This window comes from Giraffa tippelskirchi, chromosome 4, assembly GCF_054371585.1.
Source record: "Giraffa tippelskirchi isolate mGirTip1 chromosome 4, T2T-mGirTip1v1.2.pri, whole genome shotgun sequence".
NCBI lineage: Eukaryota > Metazoa > Chordata > Mammalia > Artiodactyla > Giraffidae > Giraffa > Giraffa tippelskirchi.
Genome location: NC_137278.1, coordinates 160,522,405 through 160,549,720, shown reverse-complemented (window position 1 = coordinate 160,549,720; position 27,316 = coordinate 160,522,405). Strand labels below are relative to the sequence as shown.

General features: G+C 41.9%; 1 protein-coding gene and 1 long non-coding RNA gene across 13 annotated transcripts in view; one reads left to right on the top strand and one right to left on the bottom strand.

The window, feature by feature from the left end:
- ANKS1B (ankyrin repeat and sterile alpha motif domain containing 1B) overlaps nt 1-27,316 on the top strand; it is a 1,049,816-nt gene that overhangs the window by 991,113 nt on the left and 31,387 nt on the right. For all 12 annotated transcript variants that reach the window (XM_081595385.1, XM_081595384.1, XM_081595383.1 and 9 more), the window contains 3 exons: nt 14,681-14,692; nt 15,594-15,680; nt 23,768-23,905. In XM_081595385.1, coding sequence (XP_081451511.1) covers nt 14,681-14,692; nt 15,594-15,680; nt 23,768-23,905 — 237 coding nt within the window. The remainder of the gene's footprint in view (nt 1-14,680; nt 14,693-15,593; nt 15,681-23,767; nt 23,906-27,316) is intronic.
- Nucleotides 14,339-26,877, bottom strand: LOC145546979 (uncharacterized). Its single transcript, XR_014083429.1, has 5 exons — nt 26,640-26,877; nt 18,114-18,681; nt 16,070-16,132; nt 15,221-15,414; nt 14,339-14,769 (listed from the first exon to the last, which is right to left on the bottom strand). It is a non-coding gene; the product is annotated as an uncharacterized LOC145546979 (long non-coding RNA).

Below are 27,316 nucleotides of genomic sequence, written 5' to 3'. Positions count from 1 at the left end.
AGAAAAAAAACAAAAGGACACTGTGGATGTTATATGTAATTTTCATTTTATATTTAGGGGAAGTAATTTGTTTCTGAACTGATTGGGAGTTGCCTCTTTTAAATGATGTGTCCACAGACTGAACTTTATAAAGCAATAGATTGTTTTGGCCTTTCAGTTCTCTTTGGTATGAGTAGCTGCCACTTCAAAGATTCTAAGATGTACAGAGTTTGGTGAAATGAGGGATTTGTTCTGGTCACATGAGGTTCTACTATTCCATTTTCCTCCCTAGACTTACTCATACCCCATCCCCCAACTCTGAATTTTGTCCCAGGGTATATGTATCAGCACTCTCACTTCCCTAATTAAATATGCCATTAGGAACACATCTGCTGCTGTTAGAGGTAGGCCATTATATTCAATTTAGTACTCTGAAATCTGACTTTCTAATCCCGTATTTGATGGTTAGAATTGTTCATTGGTGTATGTGCTCAAGGAAATTTCCCTAAAAAAAAAAGGAAATATCTGTTCTCAACTACAATAAGGTAGAAACCAGCCTTTCTGATATAAGGATGGAAATATATTTTAATTATTTTTAAGTCAGGAATAAGCAAATCTTCCAGTGTGTTTAGATTTTGGAACCTCTGTTTCCCAAAGGGCTTAGTTTCACAATCCATTCAGGCTTCTTGTTGAGTCTGTACCCTTTCATTTATATGATTTCTAAACTTTCAATCTGGAAGCAGTTCTAAAGTTGAATTTTCAAGTATCAGTTCAGTTCAGTCACTCAGTCGTGTCTGACTCTTTGCGACCCCATGAATCGCAGCACGCCAGGCCTCCCTGTCCATCACCAACTTCCAGAGTCCACCCAGACCCATGTCTATCGAATCGGTGATGCCATCCAGCCATCTCATCCTCCATCGTCCCCTTCTCCTCCTGCCCCCAATCCTTCCCAGCATCAGGGTCTCTTCCAATGAGTCAACTCTTCGCATGAGGTGGCCAAAGTATTGGAGTTTCAGCTTCAACATCAGTCCTTCCAATGAACACCCAGGACTGATCTCCTCTAGGATGGACTGGATGCAGTCCAAGGGACTCTCAAGAGTCTTCTCCAACACCACAGTTCAAAAGCATCAATTCTTCAGCACTCAGCTTCTTCACCGTCCAACTCTCGCATCCATACATGACCACTGGAAAAACCATAGCCTTGAGTAGACAGACCTTGTTGGCAAAGTAATGTCTCTGTTTTTAAATACGCTATCTAGGTTGGTCATAACATTCCTTCCAAGGAATAAGTGTCTTCTAATTTCATGGCTGCAATCACCATCTGCAGTGATTTTGGAGCCCAAAAATATAAAGTCTGACGCTGTTTCCACTGTTTCCCCATCTGATTCCCAAATAACTGTCTGTGCCTTGGTTGAAGTGTGAAGACCTTTTTTCCTATGCTTGCAAGGAAAGAAATGGACGGCAGAGAATGGATTGGAAAGCTTGAAGAAAGGTAGATTTTAGAATCAGATGGAAATGTTAAATTAAGAGCCCTCTTTCCTTGGGAGACACTCAAACAGAAGTCATGTTTATATATATATATATATATATATATATGTATAATTTTATTTATTTGTGCTGGGTCTTCATTGCTACAAGGGCTTTCTCTAGTCGTGGTGTGTGGAGGCTACTCTGAGTTGTGGTGTGAGAGCTCCTCATTCTGGCGGCTTCTCTTGTTGTGGGCATTGTTTAGGGCCCTCGGTCTTAAGAAGTTGTGGCTTCCAGGCTCCAGAGCACAGGCTCAGTAGTTGTGGCACATAGTCTTAATTGCTCCATGGCATGTGGGATCTTCCTGGAAACAGGGATGGAACCCATGTCACCTGCTTTGGCAGGGGGATTCTTTACCACTGAGCCACCAGGGAAGTCCCAGAAGTCATGTTTAGTCCTTCTGCCCTCGTAAAAATCCCTTCTGTGAGGAATTATTTTCAGAAATACCTTCAGGGACTACATCTCAGAAAACAGGCTGGGGGGAAAAAAACCTATAAACAACTGCTTTTTAAAAAGTTTCTGTTGCCCAAGTTTCAGGGGAGAATCAAATTTTATCTTTCTCTATCTCAGAAGTCCTGCACAAGGCAGGTGTGTGGTGTGTGTTGTCGCTGTGTGTGTATTAAAATAGCAGTACACACACAAAAACAGTTGCACTCTAACCCTGTTGCCAAGCTTTCCTGGGTACTTCTTGCTATGTGAGTCTTGTCCTTTCTTAGGGGTCTACCCCAATGGAAGACTAAACCACCCAACCACCTTATCCCAGATCATCTTCATACCCCAGATCTCTTTATTTTTCATTTTTGTCTTCATTACTCTTGTTACTGGATTTTCTCCCGTGTAACACCCTCATTGCTCCACATCGCTAGAAGATTTTGTGCGCCTCTTCTGTCTTTAATTTCCACTTGTCTGAAGCTCTTTCTAAACATGGTGAGTCAGTTGTCTTTGATCCAGACATGTTGTTCTGCTGAATTTTCATTCTTGCAGCCATTTCACTGCTGTCCTGGCATGTCGGCCCAGAGATTATTCAGTTATGCTCATGGATTCCGATTTTACTTCTGCCCTACTTTGCTAGTGGGATGCTGTGCTCTGGAAAGCTAGCCATCCTCAGAGTAACAGTGACAGCCCAAATCTATTGATGCTAGGCATGTGTCATCTCACAGCAGCTCCACAAAGTAGACGCTATATTAACATCCCCATTTTACAAATGAAGTAACTGAGACAAAGAGAGGTTAAAATACCGAGCCACATAGTTTGAAAGGGGTGGAGGGAAGACAGGACTCCAAACATACCCTCCGATGTTCTTACTGTAGTGAGTAGAGGAGGCCCTGGAAGAAGGAGCTCATCATTGGGTCCCTTCGTAAATTCAAGATAACCCCCCCACCAACACACACACACTCACTCTGAAGCTGTACTTAAAAGTGATAGATTGAAAAAGTCCCTCTGTTTTTGCACATGTTTACAGTTGGCTTTTCTCACTTAAAAAAATCTTAAATTTTTTAAACTTACATTTGCTTCTTACAAAAGCAATATACATTCATTATTAGTCAACTTTCAAATAGAGATACAGAAAAGAGAAATAAAAACAACTGTAGTTAAAAAAAAAAAAAACAACTGTAGTTTTACCATCCCACAGTGGTAAACACCTGTTAACACCTTGTTTGTATGTAATCCTCCAAACTGATTATACATTCATAAGCATCACTTTTCTACAAAAAAAAAAATGGAAATATTCTGAGCCTACTGTTTTAATCTGTTTTTAAATATATTTTGAAACATTTTTATTCCAATAACTATTCATCCCCAATATTATTTGTGCTTGTTGAAAAATACACCAATCCATAACTGAACTAAACTTATTTAACCATTTCCCCCAGTTGATCATTAGTTTATTTCCTTTTTTTTTCCAGTTATAACCAATATTATGGATAACATCCCTGAACCTAAGTCTTTTGCAATGGGTCTGATTATGTCTTTAGAATAAGCCACTAAATGTAGAATGAGTAGGTCAAAGAGTATACCCATTTTGAAACTCTTGATAAGTATTGCCAAACTGCCTTACCAAAAAATTGTTCCAATTTATACTCCAAAAAGCAGTCTACAAATATGTATTGATGTTTGCTTGTCACATCCCTCAGGATGTGTTGGATGTGTTCCCAGTTGAGGGTGCATTGGTGGCACTAGTGGTAAAGAACCTGCGTGTTGATGCAGGAGACTTAAGAGACACAGGTTCAATCCCTGGGTCGGGAAGATCTCTTGGAGGACGGCATGGCAACCCACTCCAGTGTTCTTGCCTGGAGAATCCCATGGACCAAGGAGCCTGGTGGGCTACAGTCCATAGGGTCTCAAAGAGTCAGACACTACTGAAGCAACTTAGCACACACGCATATGGGGAACTTCTATGAGAAAACACATCTCCACCATGACCCCTGGGCTTATCAGCTCTATCTGGTCAACATCTATTCTAGATGTAACTCTGGAATCTGTCTTTAGGACCCAAACCCTTTATTTTATGTGCATAATGTTTTATTATACTTTCACAGTCCCTGAGGAACCATGGCCAAATTAAATAATACTTGTTAATTGTTCTGAAGACCAAGATCGGCAGCTAAGTGCTAACTAAGGATTTTTGGAAATCACTTGTCAAGTGGAACTAGCTTGTTTTGATAAATTAACATCTCTCTGAATTAATGTAAGTTGCAGCACAACTTTGTCTGTATGCATGGCAGCAGAGAACAGTTCTGACAGTGACTTTCAATCAAATTGATCAACTGCATTTTTAGAGCAGAAATTCTCAGTGTGGTCCCCAAACTGGCAGCATCAGCAGCATCTGGAAACTTGTTAGAAATGCAGACTCTTAGGCGCTACCACTGACTTACTGTCTCAGTCTGTTAGAACCACTATAACAAAAACTGGGAGAAATTTATTTCTCATAGTTCTGGAAGCTGGGAAGTCCAAGATCAAGGCCCTGGCAGGTTTGGTGTCTGGCAAAGGAACTTTTCCTGGTTCAAAGACGGCCAGCTTTTCACCCTTCCCTCTTGACAGGAGGGGCAAGGGAGCTCTCAGGTCTCTTTTATAAACACAATAATTCCATTCCTGGGGGCTTCCCAGGTGGCTCAGTGGTAAAGAATCTGCCTGCCAAGGCAGGAGATGCAAGAGACACATGTTCAATTCCTGGGTCGGGAAGATCTCTTGGAGGAAGGCATGGCAACCCGCTCCAGTGCTCTTGCCTGGAGAATCCCGTGGACAGGGGAGCCTGGCAGGCTACAGTCACAAAGAGTTGGCCACAACTAAGCATACACGCATGCACAGAGTCCCTTTCCTGAGGGCTCCACACTCATGAGCTTGCAATCCTGTAAAGGCCCCACCTCCTAATAACATCAGTTGGGCATTAGGATTCAGTGAATGAATTTGGGGGTAGGGAGTGCAAACACTTGGCCTATAGCACTTCCTGAATCAGAAACTCTAGGGGTGGCATCTAACAGTCTGTTATTTAACAAGCACTCCATGTGATTCAGATGCTCTCAAGTTTGAGAACCACTGCATTGGTCCATGGGCATTCCAGTAAGGCTGCCGTGTAGATAGACCGTCCTGGTAGAACATTGTGCCACGGTACCTGGAAACCAGCCAGGGCTGGAGGAACAGAGATTGAGGGCATCACTTTGTGCCCTGCAGACTCGGCCAGGCTGTGTTCTTTACTCTGACAGTACACACAATAGCCGAATCTTAGGCAGGAGGACTGGTTTAAATGGCTGCTGCTTGCTACACTGTCTGTTCTGGTCACGTGGCCTTACTTAGGCTCTATATTTGCTCAGCCTTTGGGTCAGAGTCCTTGTGACCAGAAAAGCCCTTGTGAGGTCATTTATACCCTCATTTCCCAGCCAACTGAGACTTACTCCAAAGTCATTAGGAACAGATGAGAGTGATACTATGATTAAAGAGCAGAGGGGGAAACTTCTCAGCTTTGCCTCTAATGATTCTTCTACCCTCTCAGAAAGGCTTTCCTTCTTATCTTGGTGCTGGCAGTTGGAGCCAGTTTCCTGTTGCCAAGGCCTAACCCTCTCCTTGAAGCTGAACTATCATGAGATCTGTGAAGTGTTTGCCACCCTATAGGAGTCTGTCTTGGTGCATCTCTCATCACATCCATGGTTCTCCTCCCAAGCTCTTCGGAGGCCTCAGGCCTGGCTCGGGGCACCTGGCTTCTCTGCAAAGTGTTCTGAGCTCTCCACGTGTTGAGAGGCTGGGACTGCAATTCTTCTCTGTAAAGCTGGCTTCCTACTCATTGCTGTACATTAATTCATTTGCTCATTCCTTTAACAGTCATAGATTTCAGCAGCTTTTAGATTGACTCCTGTAAAATTGCTGGTATTTAGCCATTTTGACCTTTAAAAAAAAAAAAAAATGGCACCTTCATAAATTTCACCTGAGACCATGTGCTAGTCATTGTAGGACAAATCTGGAAAGGTGGGGGCCGTCCTCAGGGGCGGGCCTCACGGGGAAGCAGACAGCCCCACCCCCAGCGCAAAGGGCGGGATGGGGTGGAAAGCAGCCCCTTCAGCCAGGAGGCCAGAAACTGACCAGAAAGCGACTCCGAAACTGAGCTTTTCCCAGAAAGTGACCTTGAAACTGAGCTTCGAAGGGTAAGAGTTCATTTCAGATGGCTAATTTGCAGTCTGCTTTTTCTCTCTTAACAATCCCTACAACTTAGCTGGTTCTGCCAAATACAAAAATCACCACAATATTGCTTGTTTGGTGTGGCTTTTTAAATATTTGAGAGTCATTTGGGGCTCCCAAACATAAAAGTTTGATCCTGTTTTAATTTACTTGCTGAAACTGAATATAATAATTAAGCATTGAAATAAGGGAAGTATTACATGGCAGAATTAATAGTTATGACTCAGCGCTGGCTATCTCACTAGAAAGCATTCTCAGGGTAGCTGTGTGTAGGTTAACATATGCTATAAGTTGGGTGGCAGTAGACCATCGAGAAATCTGTGCCAGTCTGTGCTTAAAATACCCTCTGGCAATGATCGGGTTTTGTAAGAATGAGGGGTCAGTGATATCCCCCCTGTAGACTTTTCACTCTATACTGACTAAGGGGCACAATTGATTCCTATTAGGAGCATAAATGTCACTCTGGACCCAAACCTAACATTGCAGCTCACAACTGAAGTGCTCCTAGTCTCAGCTCTAAACTTCTTTGCTCTCATTTACCCATGAAAGTCCTGCTTTGAGATCCGTGCATGCTAAGTCACTTCAGTTATGTCCAACTCTTTGCAACTCCGTGGACTATAGCCTGCCAGGCTCCTCTGTCCATGGGATTCTCAGGCAAGAAATACTGGAGTGGGTTGCCATTCCCTTCTCCAGAGGATCTTCCCAACCTAGGGATCGAACCCAGGTCTCTCATGTCTCCTGCATTGGCAGGCAGGTTCCTTACCACTAGTGCCACCTGGGAGGCCCTACTCTGAGATCCAAGGGCCCCTGTAATTGCAAAAAAAAAAAATGTTCTCATACTGTTGATTCTGCATTAGAAAATAAACTCTTTTGGGGGTGTAAAGCTAGAAAAGCTCAATGGCAATTTCTGACTTGATACAAATATTCCAAGCAGTTCATAATTTGTACTTTAAAAGGAAATGAAAAATGTTTGAAAAAAAATTAAAGATGGTTGTTACTACTTTCCTTGGTGAGTCCAAAAATCCCTCTTTTATAAAGATGCTGTAAGAGTGTTCAGTTACTTTTTCTATTACGAACAATATTTCAGGGATCTGTCCCCAGATAGGAAATTATGATCCCTGTTTTGTATGATGCTTAAAAACAATATAAACCCAGGTGCTAAAGAAAGGACTGGCTTTGAATTGATTCAGTACTTGCATTTTATTATAGGTTTCAGAAAGGTAACATCTGTATATAACTAAATACTGTTTCTCTTGGAATAATAAAAGGATGATAATCTTAATTGGGGAAATTGTGAAGAAAATACAATGAAATATCGCTATATTCTTTCAGCCTTCAGTGGGAGAGCAGGATGCTGCAAAGGTGAAGTTAATTTGGGGCATTACCCATGAGCATACAGCTGATTAGGTAGGCAGAGGTCCTCATTACAAATTAGTCTCTCCTGTGAAACTGACGGGTTTCCATGCTGGTTCAGAGGGTAAGGAATCTACCTGTAATGCACAAGACCCAGGTTCTATCCCTGGGTCAGGAAGATCCTCTGGGGAAGGGAGTGGCAACCCACTCCAGTATTCTTGCCTGGAGAATTCTATGGACAGAGGAGCCTGGCGGGCTACAGTCCATGGGGTTGCAGAGTCAGACATGACTGAGCGACTAAAACACACACATACACATGAAGCTGGTGGGGATTTGAAGACTCTAAGAAACCTTAGAAATTCCACCTAGAGTGAGGCATAGTAAAAAAGGCAACTGGAAACAAAAGGGGAACCACAAAAGAAAGTTTGCCCTGAGCATTTTACTGAGGAAATGGGCCTGAAAAAGAGAAGTCTATTTATACAAATAAATAAGGCTTCAGTTTTTAATATACACCTGTGGGAGTATTTACCATCCAGAAACACAGCAAAGCATGCAGCTAGGTCATACAAACCAAGTTGCCTGAGAACAAGTGCTTTGTAATTCGAGCAGTGTTGTCCAGACTAGTTGCCTTCGACCCTGGACAGGGGGATAAGATGGTTACAACACTGAAAGAGAAGCTGGGGAGGAAGGGACTTCGGCTTCCTGGGGTCGGGCTGAGGCTCCAGGCTCACGTTTTCTTTTTGTAATTTTATTCATTTATTCATTTTGGCTGTGCTGAGTCTTCACTGCTGTGTGGGCTTTTCTCTAGTTGTGGTGCATGAGCTGCTTCTTGCAGTGGCTTCTCTTGTTGCAGAGCACAATAAGGCACATGGACTTCAGTAGTTGCTGCTCCCAGGTTCTAGAGCACAGGCTCAGTCATTGTGGCCCGTGGGCTTAGTTGCTCCACGGCAGGTGGGATCTACCCAGATCATGGATTGAACCCATGTCTCCTGCATTGGCAGGCAGATTCTTTACCACTGAGCCACCAGGGAAGCCCTGAGCTCACATTTTGATATCTGAAAAGCCTTCATAAAATGAAGCACTTATTGGATTTCTTGCCTCCCTGATTAGCCAGTGAAGACTCAGTATATTTACCTTCTTTCTGTGCATTTTCATCTTTCATTAAAATCGTGTGTGAATAGACCTCTTTAAAGCTCTGTAAAGTACACCATCAGAAAATCCTCTAGAAAGAGATTGGATCTGTATCTCTTGTACAGAATATAAATGCCTTAAAGGAGGTGATTACCCTGAAGACTTCCCGCAGCCCCTCTCTGGCCGGATCCATCATCATCGTGTCTTGACTCAGTGGGAAGAGAAGTACAGTTTGGGCCACAACATGCAGCCACCCCTACCACTAGCCCTCCTAGGCCTGTGTGTAGCCTGCATCACTAGAACCCCATTGTGGCCTCCAGTTAGGAAAGCAAGGATTCTTGATTCATTGCACCGTTGAGGTTTTCTGTGTCTGCTGCCACCATTCTCCTGAAACCCCTGTTAGTAAAATTAGCAACAGATTTTTCTATTTTCCCAAGCTGGGGCTTTCAGCCAGGAAACCCAATAAAAGTAGCAACCACTCCTATGTGTGCCTGCCACTGTGCTGGGTACAGATTTGTAGGCCTTTTTAGTCCTCTTGACATCGGGCACTACTCCCACCCTCTAAGGAATCTTCTCTTGACTTCGTGATCCTGCTGTCAGGCTTCTGCCAACTTTGTTTCAGGTTCCTTCATTGACTCTACTTTCTTCCCCATTTCTTCATTAATACTTAATTTCTTAAGTACTTAATTAATACTTAACTTCTTAAGTATTAACCATCCCCTGCAGGGTGATTCTTAGCCCTCCTCTAGTTCACTCTGAGCCACTTCGTCTGCTCCTATTTCCCCGGTCACCCCCTCTCTGTGTTTGGATTTCCAGATCTAATTCTTATTTCCAGTTTCCTACTGGGCATCTCTGCCAGATTATCAAGGTGACGATCGGATTCAGAAAGGTTTTTTGCAAAAGCGCTGTTCGCTCTAGTTGTCCTTATCTCAGCTAATGGCCTCTTTGTCCTCAGCATCCTACTGCTCACCATGTGGACCAGTCAGAAGATCCTCTTGATTCTTCCTCATCAGAATGGAAGCTCCCCTTCCATTCTGCAGAGCATCTACCTCAACTTGGGGACTTAGGACTCTGGTTTGAATTTATACCTTCCTGCCTCCCCACGTTCAGCCTCTAGCTGTTTCAGTCCATACAACGCACTGTAGCTATCTTTCTGCAACACAGACCTGATCAAGTCACTCCCTGCTTGAAAGCATCCAATGGATCCTAGGTTGGTAGACTAAGTTACAACCATCCAAACCTACTGTACCATCCTAATCTCCCACCAGTTATCCAAACCCACCATATTATTTCTCATTTCCAGATGTGTGCATGTGTATGTTGATTCTGCTGCTAAAATGGCCTCTTTAGTCCTCTTCTGCCACCTGGAGAATCCTATCCATCCTTGAAGAGCCAGGTCAGTCACCTGGCTCAGGATGCTGCTGGTTGAATGAATGGGTGAAGACTTGCCCACTCCCTCATGCAGAGTGAGGCTCTTCCTGCCCAGCACTCTGGAAGTACTCTGTTCACATCTCTGTCACATTTGTCAACATTTGTGTTGTAGCTGCTTTCAAGCTAGGAATGGTGATATGTCTCTCCCTGTCTATGACAGACGTTGTTCCCAACCCTCCTTACTGCAGAGCCCAGATGCAGCACAGAATCCGTCTCAACATAGCACTAGACAGCTGCATTCAGCAGACTGAAGTCTGCACACGATCTGAGGTGTCTGTGACATCCCCCAAAGTAGACTGCATTTCTCCAGCTTGTGGGCCACTTAATATCCAATCAGTTGCAGAATGAATAACAGATGGCTTTTCTTTTTTCTTTGGGACAGGGTTTCTTTTTTTTTTTATTTTTTTTTTATTTTTTTTTATTTTTTTTTTAATAAATTTATTTATTTTAGTTGGGGGCTAATTACTTTACAATATTGTAATAGTTTTTGCCATACATTGACATGAATCAGCCATGGGTTTACATGTGTTCCCCTTCCCGGACCCCCCACCCACCTCCCTCCCCATCCCATCCTTCTGGATCATCCCATTGCCCCGGCCCTGAGCCCTGGTCACATGCATCGAACATGGAATGGTGCTCTGTTTCACATATGACAATACACATGTCTCAATGCCATTCTCCCAGAACGTCCCACCCTCACCTTCTCCCTCAGAGTCCACAAAATTGTTCCATGCATCTGTGTCTCTTATTCTGTCTCGCATATAGGGTTATCGTTACCATCTTTCAAATTCCATATATATGCATTAGTATACTGTATTGTTGTTTTTCTTTCTGGCTTACTTCACTCTGTATAATGGGCTCCAGTTTCATCCATCTCAGTAGAACTGATTCAAATGTATTTTTTTTAATGGCTGAGTAATATTCCATTGTGTATATGTACCACAGCTTCCTTATCCATTCGTCTGCTGATGGACATCTAGGTTGCTTCCATGTCCTGGCTATTGTAAACAGTGCTGCGATGAACATTGGGGTACACGCGTCTCTTTCAATTCTGGTTTCCTCGGTGTATATGCCCAGCAGTGGGATTGCTGGGTCATATGGCAGTTCTATTCCCAGTTTTTTAAGGAATCTCCACACTGTTCTCCATAGTGGCTGTACTAGTTTGCATTCCCACCAACAGTGTAAGAGGGTTCCCTTTTCTCCACACCCTCTCCAGCATTTATTGCTTGTAGACTTTTGGATAGCAGCCATTCTGACTGGTGTGAAATGATACCTCATTGTGGTTTTGATTTGCATTTCTCTAATAATGAGTGATGTTGAGCATCTTTTCATGTGTTTGTTAGCCATCTGTATGTCTTCTTTGGAGAAATGTCTGTTTAGTTCTTTGGCCCATTTTTTGATCGGGTCGTTTATTTTTCGGGAATACAGCTGCAGAAGTTGCTTGTATATTTTTGAGATTAATTGTTTGTCTGTTGCTTCATTTGCTATTATTTTCTCCCATTCTGAAGGCTGTCTTTTCACCTTGTTTATAGTTTCCTTTGTTGTGCAAAAGCTTTTAATTTTAATTAGGTCCCATTTGTTTATTTTTGCTTTTATTTCCAATATTCTGGGAGGTGGGTCATGGAGGATCCTGCTGTGATTTATGTCGGAGAGTGTTTTGCCTATGTTTTCCTCTAGGAGTTTTATTGTTTCTGGTCTTACGTTTAGATCTTTAATCCATTTTGAGTTTATTTTTGTGTACGGTGTTAGGAAGTGTTCTAGTTTCATTCTTTTACAAGTGGTTGACCAGTTTTCCCAGCACCACTTGTTAAAGAGATTGTCTTTTCTCCATTGTATATTCTTGCCTCCTTTGTCGAAGATAAGGTGTCCATATGTGCGTGGGTTTATCTCTGGGCTTTCTATTTTGTTCCATTGATCTATATTTCTATCTTTGTGCCAATACCATACTGTCTTGATGACTGTGGCTTTGTAGTAGAGCCTGAAGTCAGGCAGGTTGATTCCTCCAGTTCCATTCTTCTTCCTCACGATTGCTTTGGCTATTCGAGGTTTCTTATATTTCCATACAAATTGTGAGATGATTTGTTCTAGTTCTGTGAAAAATACCATTGGTAGCTTGATAGGGATTGCATTGAATCTATAGATTGCTTTGGGTAGTATACTCATTTTCACTATATTAATTCTTCCAATCCATGAACATGGTATATTTCTCCATCTGTTTGTGTCCTCTTTGATTTCTTTCATCAGTGTTTTATAGTTTTCTATATATAAGTCTTTTGTTTCTTTAGGTAGATATATTCCTAAGTATTTTATTCTTTTTGATGCAATGGTGAATGGTATTGTTTCCTTAATTTCTCTTTCTGTTTTCTCAATATTGGAGTATAGGAATGCAAGGGATTTCTGTGTGTTAATTTTATATCCTGCAACTTTACTATATTCATTGATCAGCTCTAGTAATTTTCTAGTAGAGTCTTTAGGATTTTCTATGTAGAGGATCATGTCATCTGCAAACAGTGAGAGTTTTACTTCTTCTTTTCCTATCTGTATTCCTTTTATTTCTTTTTCAGCTCTGATTGCTGTGGCCAAAACTTCCAAAACTATGTTGAATAGTAGTGGTGAAAGTGGGCATCCTTGCCTTGTTCCTGACTTTAGGGGAAATGCTTTCAATTTTTCACCATTGAGGATAATGTTTGCTGTGGGTTTGTCATATATAGCTTTTATTATGTTGAGATATGTTCCTTCTATTCCTGCTTTCTGGAGGGTTTTAATCATAAATGGATGCTGAATTTTGTCAAAGGCTTTTTCTGCATCTATTGAGATAACCATATGGTTTTTTTCTTTCAATTTGTTAATGTGGTGTATTACATTGATTGATTTGCGGATGTTAAAAAAACCTTGCATTCCTGGGATAAAGCCCACTTGGTCATGATGTAAGATCTTTTTAATATGATGTTGGATTCTGTTTGCTAGAATTTTATTAAGGATTTTTGCATCTATGTTCATCAGTGATATTGGCCTGTAGTTTTCCTTTTTTGTGACATCTTTGTCTGGTTTTGGAATTAGGGTGATGGTGGCCTCATCGAATGAGTTTGGAAGTTTACCATCTTCTGCAATTTTCTGGAAGAGTTTGAGTAGGATAGGTGTTAGCTCTTCTCTAAATTTTTGGTAGAATTCCGCTGTGAAGCCGTCTGGTCCTGGGCTTTTGTTTGCTGGAAGATTTCTGATTACAGTTTCGATTTCCGTGCTTGTGATGGGTCTGTTAAGATCTTCTATTTCTTCCTGGTTCAGTTTTGGAAAGTTATACTTTTCTAAGAATTTGTCCATTTCTTCCAAGTGGGACAGGGTTTCTTAATACTACATAACATGTTGGTATTTTAACCTTATGTTAGGGGAACGTGTGTATTAGTTGCTCAGTCGTGTCCGACTCTTTGCGACCCTATGGGCTGTAGCCCACCAGGCTTCTCTGTCCCCGAAATTCTCCAGGCAAGAATACTGGAGATGGTTGCCATTTCCTTCTCCATATGTTAGGTGTATGTTGATAGTATTTCATGTCACAGATAGCTGTCCACGAGAGTGTATTCACAAGAGATGGGCGAAGTGATTTGTTGGAACCCATTGTTACTTTTTGCAAATAATTCTTCACACATATGCACACATTCAGTCCACCATACATTCCGTCCCTTCACACACACATTCAGTCCACCAAAGGGCTGCCTGTTCCTGCTACAGCCTCTCTCTTGACAGAATTCAGCCCACAGTTTTACCTTCCAGTCAGCATGCTGCATGTTATTTCTTCTAGCTTTCAATTTGTCTTGTACGTTTCTAAGAGCTGGTTGGATAAAGTATTCAAAAATAAAAGTATCTAACCTTACCTTCCAATTTCATATCTCTTTTTGGCAATCACAAAAAAAAACTGGTGAGTCTGGGTAATTTTAAAACTAGTTAAAAAGCACTTCACAGGCACTGCTTTTTTTCTGTACTGTATGAAACACTTAATATTACATAGTAATACTCTCAGTAATCAATTTTCTTTATCTCTGACACAGATATAGTAGCTCTCAAAAAGGTGTGTCAAAACAAACAGGAAAATGTGAAACACCTTTTCCATGTCTCAAGCGAAAGATGAAATGTAATTATCATTACGGAGTTCAATGAGCTGTATTCAAACTATCTGACCTTCTGTCATTCTGGTCACATTTCAGAGTTTATAAATGGAAAATGGGTAATATAAATGAAGAAATCAAGAAAGTTCATATCTTCCCTCAACTCTCTTAATGTACATAAGACAGCTGGTCCTGGAATGCTCAAAGCAGAAGGCTCTTGCGTGTCAGTCATAATAAGACTGTGCAATGGAGTAAACAGAACGATGAGAAAACAGTAAAAACAAAGGAGAGACAGGGTCTGGAAAAGCCTGCAGCAGTTTCTGTAAAATAACAGTTGCACTGCATCAACATGTATCTATAGAGCCTGTTCTCTTTACTGTCTAATGAGTCTGTGCTGTTGGTGAATTACTGAAATCGTTTCCTCTTACCTTTTTATGTATTTTCTCTCCTGTTATGTTCTCACCTGTCTTGTCTGGAAAATCCATCAGGCTAACTGTCAGGTAGGTTCTTCTTGATGTTTAATATGATTATTAGGAGTGTCCACAGCAGGAAATGAAGTAAACAGACTGCGGGTGACCTGTGATGAATGATAAAACTAACCAGAAAAGGCTAATGCTAAATTACGGAGAAACTTTTTGCAGATGCATGAAACTATAGAAGCTGCTAACCCTAAGCTCATTCAGCCATTGTGAACATCTATCATAAGAACTTTAGACTAAGGGATTACCTCAGCTCTAAATGATGAAGTAGGTTACCTGGACTGTCCAGTTTTACCATGGCTCAAAATACAGCCTGCCCCCGGAGGGATCCAGCATCATGGAGTGGTATTATATCCTATGTGGCCACAAGCAATTCTGCAGCAAATATGCTACCAGCTTTTACAGATTTGGCCAGGTGCAAGAAAAATTCACAATGATGTATTCTAAATCCCTATTTTAAGTATGTATTCAGACATGCTTTGTACCTTGAAGAAAGAGACTGGAAGAAACAGGGAGAGGTAGCATGTATTTTGTTCATGCTAAACTCACCCTTGGAGTTCCATCTGACATGGCTTAACTCTCTTCAAAAGAATGTCGCTTGAAATTGCAGTAGGGGACGGAGCTATTTGTTTCTCCTCTTGGTGTCACAGAAAGGCAGTATTCCTTCACCCACATGAAGCAGCAGAAAAGCTCTATTTAGATCCTCAAGTGCAAGACAGATACTTTATAAACCTAAACCAGAGCTAAGCCCAAGAGAAGAGAGACATATATTTAAATTAGAGTATGTTTGGTGTGTGTGTGGTGTGTGTGTGTGTTGTTGTTTTTAACTTGAGCTTATTTTTATCTTTCAAGAGAAAAAATTATGTGCTACAGTTGCCATGCAACACAGACTGCTCCAACAGCTTTCTAATTTTAATTTCAGAAGTCTACAGAGCAAATGAAGAAGGTCCCTACTATCATCCTTTCAGTCTCGTATAAAGGAGTCAAATTTATTGATGCAACAAATAAGGTGGGTACCATTACCTCTACAGTCCTGAGTCAATGATCTAAAATCCTTCGCTTCCCATCATACTTAACATCTCCATTTTATTTATTTAACTTTTCTTAATGTTTTGGCCACATCGTGCGGCATGTGGGATCTTAGTTCCCCAAGCAGGGATCAAACCTGAGTTTAAGTCTTAACCACTGGAGTCTTAATCACTGGACCACCAAGGAAGTCCCATCATCCACCATTTTAATCATTCCCCCACCTTCATGCTCCCTAAACACAGCCGTAAATACACACACACACACACAGACACACACACAGACACACACACACATGCACCTTGCACACACACAGGGGCACCTTGCATTTGGAGGCTTGGTCCAGGATTTCTACACATATTTTGCATTCACCTTTCCAAGGTACCTTCCCTCAAAGACTGTGCTGTTGAGGATCTGACAATATCCCTTTGGGTCCTGGGAACATTAAAACAGGAAAAATCATGTCTAGAGTGAAAATGCATCAGTGTTCATTCCTCTATCAGAGGAAGTGTCACTAGGCAACAGACTAGAATGTTTGTCTTTCCATTTCTCCAGAGATAGGCCTGTCCTTTCTTTTGATGTATGTAATGAATACCTGACACAGGGAACACATGCTCTGGCTTTTACATCGTATAATTGCATTTCGTTCTCAACTATTGAGATGGAAGAGAGGGTTTCAACTGTATTGTTTTCTTAAGAGGCACCATCCGAAAAGCTCAGGCCATGCTGTGACTATGCTATGACCTTGCACTCACTGGGAGAATGGTTCATGTGCTCCAAGGTCAAGTGTAGACAAATGGGTTGCATTTTACTTCAAAAGTGTCCTTTCTTGGCAAAGATGACGGAATGCGGGTACTAAACTAGAAAATGTGGGTGTGACCACACTCACCGTCCATAAACTCAAACCTGACTGGCTCTTCTTCCCAAACCCCCAAATGTCCCTGCATTTTAGGTTTACATCCTTCCAATCAATAAAGTATAGAAATTGGGGAAATGAGGTGATCCCCATTGGTGAACACTGTTTGTTTTCTGGACTGCCTACCCATCCTCCCAGTTGGACCCACTCCATTCTGGGGAAAGGAAGCAGATGTCATGAAACAGATGAATTTAAATGATGGAAATTTATGACCAGGGCACCTGGATTTAGATTCAGGGAAACATCCTGTGGCCAATGACTCTTGACTGTAATAAGCCTGACCATCTGAATCTCCAGATTCAATGGCTTTCACCCATTGAAAGCCTTCCCAATTTGTTTTCTGTAATGAAGAAGACTGCTGTGTCAGTGGTCAGATAAGCCCAAGCTCCCCAAGTCTGCTGAGGAGAACAACCTCCCAGTTTTAGAAGCAGTTCTGAAACCCAGGCAGAAAGCTGATAACTCAGCCTGCTCCAGCTAGTCAATGATGTCCAGAGCACACTCAGAGTCAGATGCCTTATGTGGATGATGGCTTCAACCTGGCAATATGTCATTGACAGTTACCATTATCAGATTACAATTGTGGGGAGCCTGATCAGAAAAATCCCAATTGATTTGCTTTTTCATTTCTTAGAAGCAACTTTAGTTGCTTCCTTTAGCCCTAGATTATAGTCAGTTGGTTTTTAAAGTTTCAAAACTTTATGGAATTCTTAAGATACCATTGCTTTCACTGTATCTAAACTTCAAGAAAGTCTTTGGCATTGTTTTTTTTTCCCCCTAACCTGGAGCAGTTGTCTTTACCCCATTTGCACTTGAAAATCATAAGTGGCAGTATATTTTCAGCATATGAGTTTAACACTCTCTTAGATTAACAATCTTATTAGTAGGCTTGGATTCTGACATTTTCTAAACAAGTTGTATTTGCCCCGAGAAGTTTCCAGAGTCTTAAGACTGTCATCCCATGAAACTGGTGGCATGACTGGGTGCATCTGTAATAATACACTTATTAATAATACATCTTATTATGGTTTATGTATTATGTAATAATACATCTTACACTCTCTCCACCATCAGAGGGAGGAGAGAGCACTGCTGGCTCTGTGGCCTTTACCTTACGGACACATTAGTGGTCGTAGATCTTGATTTCCTAGACTTTGAGAAGATGCTTCTGCTTTTAGTCACCTGTACTTAGATGAGTTACTCATATAGCTCTCCTCACTAAGGACTACATGGACCTCTAAGCACTGAAAGATATGCCAAAGATAATTGCATGAATAAAGACACTAGAAGAAGAAAGCCCGTGTGTCTTTCAAGTCCTCACAGTGTGGTCCTCAGCCTGTTCTCAAAATCCAGAGCAAAGGCATATGTTGGTGGCAGGTGGAGCCAACCTCTCTATGACCTTTAAGATAATATGCTACATTCCAATTTCATATCTCTCTTTGGCAATCACAAAAGAAAACTGGTGAGTCTGGGTAATTTTAAAACTAGTTAAAAAGCACTTGCCTGGCTTTTTCAGGAATTTGGGGACATTGACTTCAACACTGGTGGCTACACAGGGTCCCCATCCTAGGGTGTAGCTGATCTGCTTCAATCTGATGGTGGATGGTGGGTGACTCAGGGTCGTGGCCTAGGAGTTAGTGTGTGAGAAATCAAAGCAGAGGGCTTGTGTTAGAAGGTAGAAGAGAGAAACGGTGAAGAGCTGCGCTGGTAGAGTTTGTCTGAGGAAGGCTGAGAGACACTGCCAGCCAGGGCTGAAGGCCTGGTTTCAGGGTGTGTGGAGGAGCCAGTGCTGAAGGGTCATGGTGTGAAGGGAACTGTGCTCATCAGCAGTGTCTGCAGGGCATCGTGTGCGCCACTTGGTCCTGTGCAAAGTCCAGCCTCGGGTCAATGCCCACAGCAGGGAAGGAGCAGGCTGATGCACTCCAGGTCCTGCTTCCAGTTTGCACCGGAGGTTCCTCCCCTGGGAAGCACTGTCAACAGGGAGCCACTCTGACTTGAAGTGAAGGACTTGTGATTTGTAGACATCTGGGAAGACCTCACAATTTGAGGTGCTGTAACCACTAAGCCTGTACTGAGACACAAGCAGAAGTCACAGCTTATTGTTTATGTTTGATGTTTGATTCTTAATCTGTCCCCTCCCTACCACCACATCTCTGTAACCCTGCCCTGGCCACCTAGAGGGGGTGTCTGGACTGCTCTGGACACGTAGAGTAACCAAAGGCCTCAGACCCTTTTCCAAGTGACTGCCCCGCAGTGACACAGCCAGCTGGTCACTGAGAAGGACAAAACTTGACTTTCCCTTTCCCTAACCTAATGCTTTTTTCTGTTAAGCCACAGCTCCTTCTACCAATATGTTTGAAGTGCAGTGGATGCTTAATTTACACTTCCATTCCTATTTGCTTGCATTTGACTAGGTAAAAGGTGAACCTTCCAGTAAAGCACTTCTTTCCTTTTACTCTCATGAAGAAGTAGCTGTGGCTTGAGTCCATGGAGAAGGTTAGGTGCCTGGTTATCAACTCATGAGTTTATTACCTACCAACATAGGAAACAAATTGAATCACTGAACTCTATTTGAAAAGGAAAAAGCGAAAATGACCTTGAACTAAAAATGGGACTTGGAATAGGTTTAAACTAAAATGTTACAGATAAATCATACCAGCTTTCTGGTGCTCCATAGCCCAGAGGTAGCTCTAGCATGGCTTTCCACCAAGAAGAGTACACCTGCTTAGTTCCAAACCCGTCTTCAGATCAGCAGAGCCGTCTAAGAGGTGACACAGTCCCCACATCCAGCACTTGACCAAGATTGGGTTGCATTTTGCCTTCCTGCTCTGACCCCCTCCTCAGTCTTCCCATCCAGCTAAATTAGGAATAACTCAGTGCCTGGGTTTGTTTGTTTTGAATGTCAGCCTCAGGCAGGGCTTATGCTTTTTTTTTAGGCACAGATTAATTTAGGATTTTTGCCTAAACAAGTTGTTTATAGCACATGCAGCCTCCATTCCATCCACAGCTGTTGCGTAGTCTGTAGTCCAGGAGTGTCCCTTAGTCTCAGAATCATACACATGGAGACCTGGCCTTGCCATTCTCCAAAGGTGATGCAGAGTGACGGCAGCATTGAGCTCAGTGTTACCACATGTAGGTTTGTGTGCCTGACACACAGTGAGGTTCAACACTCCGAACGTTCGAGTTTGAAGCAGAGAAAGGTTTCTTGCAGGGCCAAGCAAGAACGGGTGGGTCATGCACATAAAACCCCGAACTCCCTGGAGGATTTCAGAAAAGCATTTTTTTTTTAAACCAAAGAACCACCATACCTTTATTTAGTTTTTCAGCAGAGCATTTTTAAAGGCCAAGGGAGGGGGTGGTGTCCCCAGGTATGTGATCAGCTCGTGCACAGTTCTCTTGACTGGTTGATGGTGATCAACCCTTAGGTGCCAGATGGCCTGGCGGCTACGTGCTCTTGACATCAAGTAGTTCATTTCTTCCCAGGTGCTAGTAGAAAAGAACTCACCTGCTGATGCAGGAGACACAAGAGACGTGGGTTCGATCCCTAGGTCAAAAAAGATCCCCTGGAGAAAGGCATGGCAACCCACTCCAGTATTCTTGCCTGGAGAATCCCATGGACAAAGGAGCCTGTTGGGCTGCAGTCCATGGGGTCGCAAAGAGTCCAACATGACTGAAGCAACTAAGCATGCATGCATGGTGGTGATTTTTTAGCATCTGAAAAACTCAGGCATGAGATACTATTATCTGGGTACTTCTGAGAGGATGTGGGAGCAGGGTCTGTCCTGAAAAGGTCTCACTCGGTTACATCAGTAGTGAGTCCTGCTCAGTTACATCAGTAGTGAGATCGCAGGTCCTGTCCACATTCCAGCACCACCAACATATCAGGAAGTTCTGCTCAAAATACCTCCCCACCCAGTCGATCAGTATGAATTCATTTAAAAGCACGTTTTTCAATTGCCAATTAGGATGATTAAATGCCAGTAACATGAGCTATTAACTGATTAAAGAACATTTTTATTAGCCTGCTTTTCCTCTAGTTTAGACCATGAGAACAGAGGAATAAACGTTTCAGCAGTAGGTGAAGAGGCTGATTTTGGAACATGGAGCAGCACAGAGGAGGGCAGGGCCTCAGAGTTAAGAGATGGTCCTGGGCTGCTGGGGATGAGAAGTGAGGGAGTGGAGGGCAGGGTGGTTGTGGGGATGGGTCTCAGGAAATTGGGAGGGAAAGTCAGGAAAGGGGAAAAGTGTCTTAGTGCTGTAATAAATTACCATAGATGGGGTTGCTTAAACCACAAATATTTATTTCTCACAGTTTCAGAGGCTGGAAAGTCCAGAATTAAGTCAGCAACAGATTCAGTATCTGATGAAAGCCTCCATTTGCTGCTTCATAAACAGCCATCTTCCTGCTGTGTCCTTATGGCAGAGAGGGCCAGTTGGCTCTCTCGACTGGGTTTTTTTTTTTTTTTGCAATTTTTTTTAAGCCAACTTAGATTTATTTATTTATTTTTATTAAATGTTTTATTTTGTATTGGAGTATAACTGATGAAAAGTGTTGTGACAGTTTCAGATGGACAGCAAAGGGACTCAGCCATACATACACATGTATCCATCCTCCTGCAAACTCCTCTCCCATCCAGGCTGCCATATAACATTGAGCAGAGTTCCCTAAAGAATGAGCTTATGATTTCTGGGGGGAAAGATGGGGAGGAGGGATAGTTAGGAAGTTTGAGATGAACAGGTACACACTGCTATATATAAAAAGGATAACCAAGGACCTACTGGCTCCTCATCTTGTAAAAGCACTAATCACCTTCACGAGAGCTCCACCCTCTTGACCTAATCATATCCCAAAGGCCCACCTCTAAGCACCGTCACACTGGGAGCTATGATTTCAAGATACAAACTTGGGGAGGACAGACACATGCAGCTCATAATTAAGAGAGAGCTCCAGAGATAAAGCTTGATCTACTTTACAAGTTTTCCCTGGGCCACAGGGCTGTCATACACCATTGAAAATCAAGAGTGACATCTTATGAACTGGCAAGATTCAGGGTATTCAGTGCAATAAAAGTCACAGGGCACTTTTCACTGTAACACCTTCCTGAGAAGTTAATCTACCTTTTTTGTTATTGTTCAGTCATGTCTTACTCTTTGCGACCCCATCAACTGCAGCGTGCCAGGCTTCCTTGTCCTTCACTATCTCTCGGAGTTTGCTCAGACTCATTTCCATTGAGTTGATGATGCCATCCACCATCTCATCCTCTGTGGCCCCCTTCTTTTGCCCTCAGTCTTTCCCAGCATCAAGGTATTTTCCAGTGAGTCAGCTCTTCGCATCAGGTAGCCAAAGTACTGGAGCTTCAGCTTCAGCATCAGTCTTTCCAATGAATCTACCTTATGCTAGTTAAAAATCTCAAGAACACAACATACCAATTTAGTTAAAAGTTGAAGCCAATGCTCTATTTCCAGTAACAGTGGATCCTGGATGATGAGGCCACATCCGCACAGACTTGCCAAAATAACTCGCAGCCCCCAATTAAAATGATGGTGGAAACAAAATAAATCAAATGACGGTGGAGGCCTAGAGCACCTGCTAACACTGTTCCTATAAAGATCACACAGCTCTTATTAATTTTAAATATAAGATTTCACAAGTTCCTAATTTAGTTTTCTTCTTGAAGAAATGCTGTCTGAACGTCAAAAGAGGATCTGGACCTTCTACCTTGAAATTCTATTCTGCAAGAGGATGTTACTTGTTTATGGGATTCTGACTCCAATTTGAGTTATTTTTGACAGTGCTACAGGTAGTATCAACATAAGGGACCACTGTGAAGAATGCCTTAATTTAATTTTCTTTCATGTGTTAATTCTGTAATTGCTTCCTAACCACACAGCTCAGCAGAGTGAGGGGCGTGAAAAACTTGCTCGGGGCGCTGGCAGGGAAGGGCATTTTGTAAGCGTTTTTAGACATTGATGGGTATACCCAGAGCATTATATGTGCTTGGGTTATTTAAGACTGTGCAGTTGTGAAGTAATTAGGGTAATCATTAAAGGTTTTAGATCTGTGACAACTGTAGAAATCATAAATGAGATATTATATTATAAATGGGATATGAGATTAAGAAATGATTGCACGGTTATGTGAAATATTTTCCTTCTTGAATTCATCAATATATCAAAAGAAGTATCTGGTAGGGTTTGCAGCCCAGATGTTTCTCCTTGGTTATTTTGTGCTTCAGGATAATGGTACCTAAACCTTTCCTCAGGTACTTCCCATTATTCTTAAAGGCTGGTTGGGATGAGGAGGCTGGCAAGGAGAGGCCATGAAAAAAATGCTACTGAGAAGAAAAATGAAATTGTGTTGAGCCAGTGAGAGAGAGGTTGGGGGTGAGAGGTATTGCATCATATTTGAGAGAGCCTGAGCCCTGTGTTTTGAAAACCCCAGATTGTGGGCTCAGCTCCGCCACCTGCCCTGCATTAAGGCACTTACACTGTCTGAGTACCTGTTTCCACCTGTCAGCTCTGAGGCTAACCTCCAGCGCCCACTTGTAATTACAACACGGCAGGAATAGTCAGCAAAGTGTTGTCATCCACGGGGTCCTGCATCAAGCCTGCAGTGTGTTTCCCTCCTCCCACCTCTGCGCCCTAGTCTCTGCAGAGTTGTCGAGAGAGAGTGCCTTGACTCGCCCTCCCCAACCTGCCTCGGCTCTGGGGAGCTCTGGGCGGCACAGGTCAACAGTAAGGGATGGTGAGGGCTCAGGCTCCTGGGAAAGCAGAACAGGGAAGGGGATCTTTTCCGGGAAGAGTTGGCAGGAGGCAGCACTGACTCTCCCAGTGTACGTGGGGGATAGAAATAGTAAAATCCTTAATATTTATTATTTTTTTAAAAAGTGTCTACCACCCAGACTGCTTCTGCACACAGCGCCAGGCAAGAACCGCTGCTCCAGGTTTGGACTATTTTAGGTGGTTTTTCATTAAACGAAAATATTCCTTCCAGACCTGGTATACCTTTGCCCACACATCGTGGGTCATTTTGAATGTTGCTGGTCTAGAACATTCTAGGAAAAGGGACAGCAGCTGCTTCCCAGGTCATTTGCCTTGGTTCTGAAACAGGCTGGTTTGCAGAGGAAAACAATGGTCATTTATGTCATTTCTTCCAGAACATAATTGCTGAGCATGAGATTCGTAATATCTCCTGTGCTGCCCAAGACCCGGAAGACCTCTCAACATTCGCTTATATCACTAAGGATTTGAAGTCCAATCACCACTACTGTCACGTGTTTACTGCCTTTGATGTGGTGAGTAACTACCCTCTTTAGACTGACTAAATATTTCTGTGAATGTACCTGGAATTTATTGAAAGCACTTTAGATGCTTGGTTTGTTTGAGTTTTGTTTTGTTTTGCTGTACGGAGTCTTTGTTGCTACATGCAGGCTTTCTCAAGTTGTGGTGAGCAGGGGGCTGCCCTCTGTTGAGCTTCTTATTGCAGTGGCTTCTCTTGCTGTGGAACATGGGTTTTAGGTGCAGGCTTCAGTAGCTGTGGTACATAACACAGGCTTGGTTACTCCTCAACATGTGGGCTCTTCCTGGCTCAGAGATCAAACCTGTGTCCCCTGCACTGGCAGGCAGATTCTTAACAACTGGACCACCAGGAAGTCCAAATGCTTGGTGTTTGTTTGTTTGTTTGGTTTACCAAATATTAAGATATTCATGGTATAAGATATTTTGCAGACTTCAGCTTTTCTGAGCTTTTTCTATATTTTCACTCATCCATTAAATTTCAAACTCTACTTCTATTCAGTATCTGAACTGCCATTAATCAACTACTAACTTCACTTTTTAAATTTAATGAATTCCTTTCTTTCTCTGGTACCAAAATACAGTAAATGTCTTTCAGCCTTTTTGTTCCTTCATTGTGTCTGTTGGTTTCTTGAGTAGCCATTTCTAAATAGTAGGACATAGTAGTCTAGGTTTGTTTGGAAGAAATATAAATTTTAGTGCCTCATACAATACTTATGATTTTCTATATTGAATAGTAATTAAATTAGACATCTACAAACAGTAATTGGGAATAGTGAGGTTTGCTCTATTTAAATATGACCCATATTCAGAAATTAGTCTTGTAATGATGTCCTTATGGTGTTATACCACCTATAGTCAGGTTTGTCATCGTTTTAAAACTAACCCATATGCAATATTTGTTTTTCTCTTTCTGACTTATTTTGTATGACAGACTCTAGATCCATTCATGTCACTACAAATGACTCAATTTCATTTCTTTTTATGGCTAACTTTCCATTGTATACATATACCACATCTTCTTTATCCATTCATCTGTCAATAAACATCTAGGTTGCTTCTATGTCCTGGCTATTGTAAATAGTGCTGCAGTGATCATTGAGTTACATATGTCTTTTTGAATTATGGTTTTCTCAAGATATATGCCCAGGAGTGGGATTGCTAGGTCATATGGTAGTTCTAGAACCTCCAACCTGTTCTCCATAGTGGCTGTATCAATTTACATTCCCAACAGTGCAAGAGGGTTACCTTTTCTCCACACCCTCTCTAGAATTTATTGTTTATAGATTTCTTGAGGGTGGCCATTTTAATTGGTGTGGGGTGATATGTCATTGTAGTTTTGATTTGCATTTCTCTGATAATGAGTGATGTTGAGTGTATTTTCATTTGTTTGTTAGCCATCTGTGTGTCTTCTTTGGGGAAATGTCTCTATATCTTCTGCCTATTTTTTGATTGGGTTTGTATTTTTTTGATATTGAGCTGCATGAGCTGCTTGTATATTTTGGAGACTCTTTTTCAGTTGCTCCATTTGCAAATATTTTTTCCCATTCTGAGGGTTGTCTTTTCATCTTGTTTTTGGTTTACTAAATATCATATATTAATGCATATATATGGAATCGAGAAAGTGGTACTGATGAAACCATTTGCAGGGCAGGAATAGAGATGCAGACATACAGAATGGACATGTGGAAGTGGGGAAGAAGAGGGTGGGATGACTTGGGAGAATAGCACTGACCTATATACACTACTATGTGTAAAACAGATAGCTAGTGAGAACCTGCTGTATAGCACAGGAAGTTCAGCTCTATACTGTGTGATGACCGAGAGGGGTAGACTGGGGGTAAGGGAGGGGAGTTCAAGAGGGAGGGGATATATGTATGCATATAGTAAATTCACTTTGTTGTACAACAGAAAATAACACAATCTTGTAAAGAAATTATACTCCAATTTTTTTAAAAGAATACATCTTAAAAAAATAAATTAAAAAAAAACTAGTCCATATATTACAAACTTGGAAAATGAAAGCAATTCTAGAAAATAAAAAGAATTCCTTTTTGTACCTTTAAGATGGTACAAATTGTGTGAGGATAACTCTAATGTAGTACACTGGGCATTCTACATTTAAAACAGAACAGAGATACAACCATGAAATAATCCGTAATCAGAAGAATTCTAAAATGTCACTCTAATTTGACAGTTCTGCTCTGCTCAAGTTTTAAAATACACATGTTTAAAGAATTACACAGTATTTGCAGTGGAATATATTCTTGAGAGGCCAGCCCACGGTTTGGTGTCATGGGTAAAACTACTTGAAGCAATCTTTTTCAGTTCTGACAAACTCCCATGGACCAAGGATCACCATAACCCAGAATTTATCTCGTTCTAAGGGAAGTTAGGCTCATGCCCAGAGCATTGTATTACCACGCTGCATGTAGCCCATCCCTTGCAAATTTTGAAGGCTGAAAACAGGAAAGAATGCTCGTGTGCCTTTAAATTTTGTTTCTATTTTGGGAGGCATGAGGAGAATAATATACAGGTGGTCTGTGTTAACAGTTAAGGACTGCAAAGCCAAACCCTTACAGTATCCCTGGATGCGTTTGTTTCCATGGGATCGACATTGTTGATTAAAGCCATGTCAGCATTACGTTTCTGGTGCCTTCAGATATAACTTGCCATTCTTGTGAGATGCAGTTGTTTCTTTAAACAACAGAATTTATCTTTCTATCCCCATACCTTTTGGTTTGCATGATACACTCTTCTCTGGGAGAGTTGCCTTGCTGTCATAGAAAGGACAAGCTGCTCAGAGTTCACATTCCAACTCACTGCCTGCTCCCTGATGTTAGATGAGGAGCAGGACTCGGAGTCTCGATTTCCTCTGTCTACAGAACAGGCGCAGGGATTTGTCCCTCACAGGTTTTCATTGGGACTAAAATGAAGGAACGTGTGTAGAGGCTCATAAACAATGTGTCACTGTCAGCACCATCACCACCTCTGTCTCTCCTTCCCTTCTGACTTCACAATTCACTCTGGCCTTTTCCTGCTGAAAGACATAAGGTAGATTTTTCAGAAGTATATTTATGGTCCCACGTTTTCCCACTGTCCTTGCAAAAGAACTGAAAAAAACTAGAAGAATAAATAAACAGAAGCAGTAGAAAGAAAGCATAGACTCTGTAGGCCTTCTGTTGGTCTATTGCTTCTATATAGTGTTTTCATTGAGTGTCAGCATTAATATTCCAGTATTGTCAGGATGAATTCCAGCCTTCCCTTGGGTATTGCAGTGTTTCTTTCTAAATTGGTTTTAGAGTAATACATAATTTGCTTCCATAAGAGTATCCAAAACAGTGTTCTCTATTCAAACTAAAAATGATACCCATGGGCCATCTGGCCCCTTGAGTTTTTCAGCTGGTGTA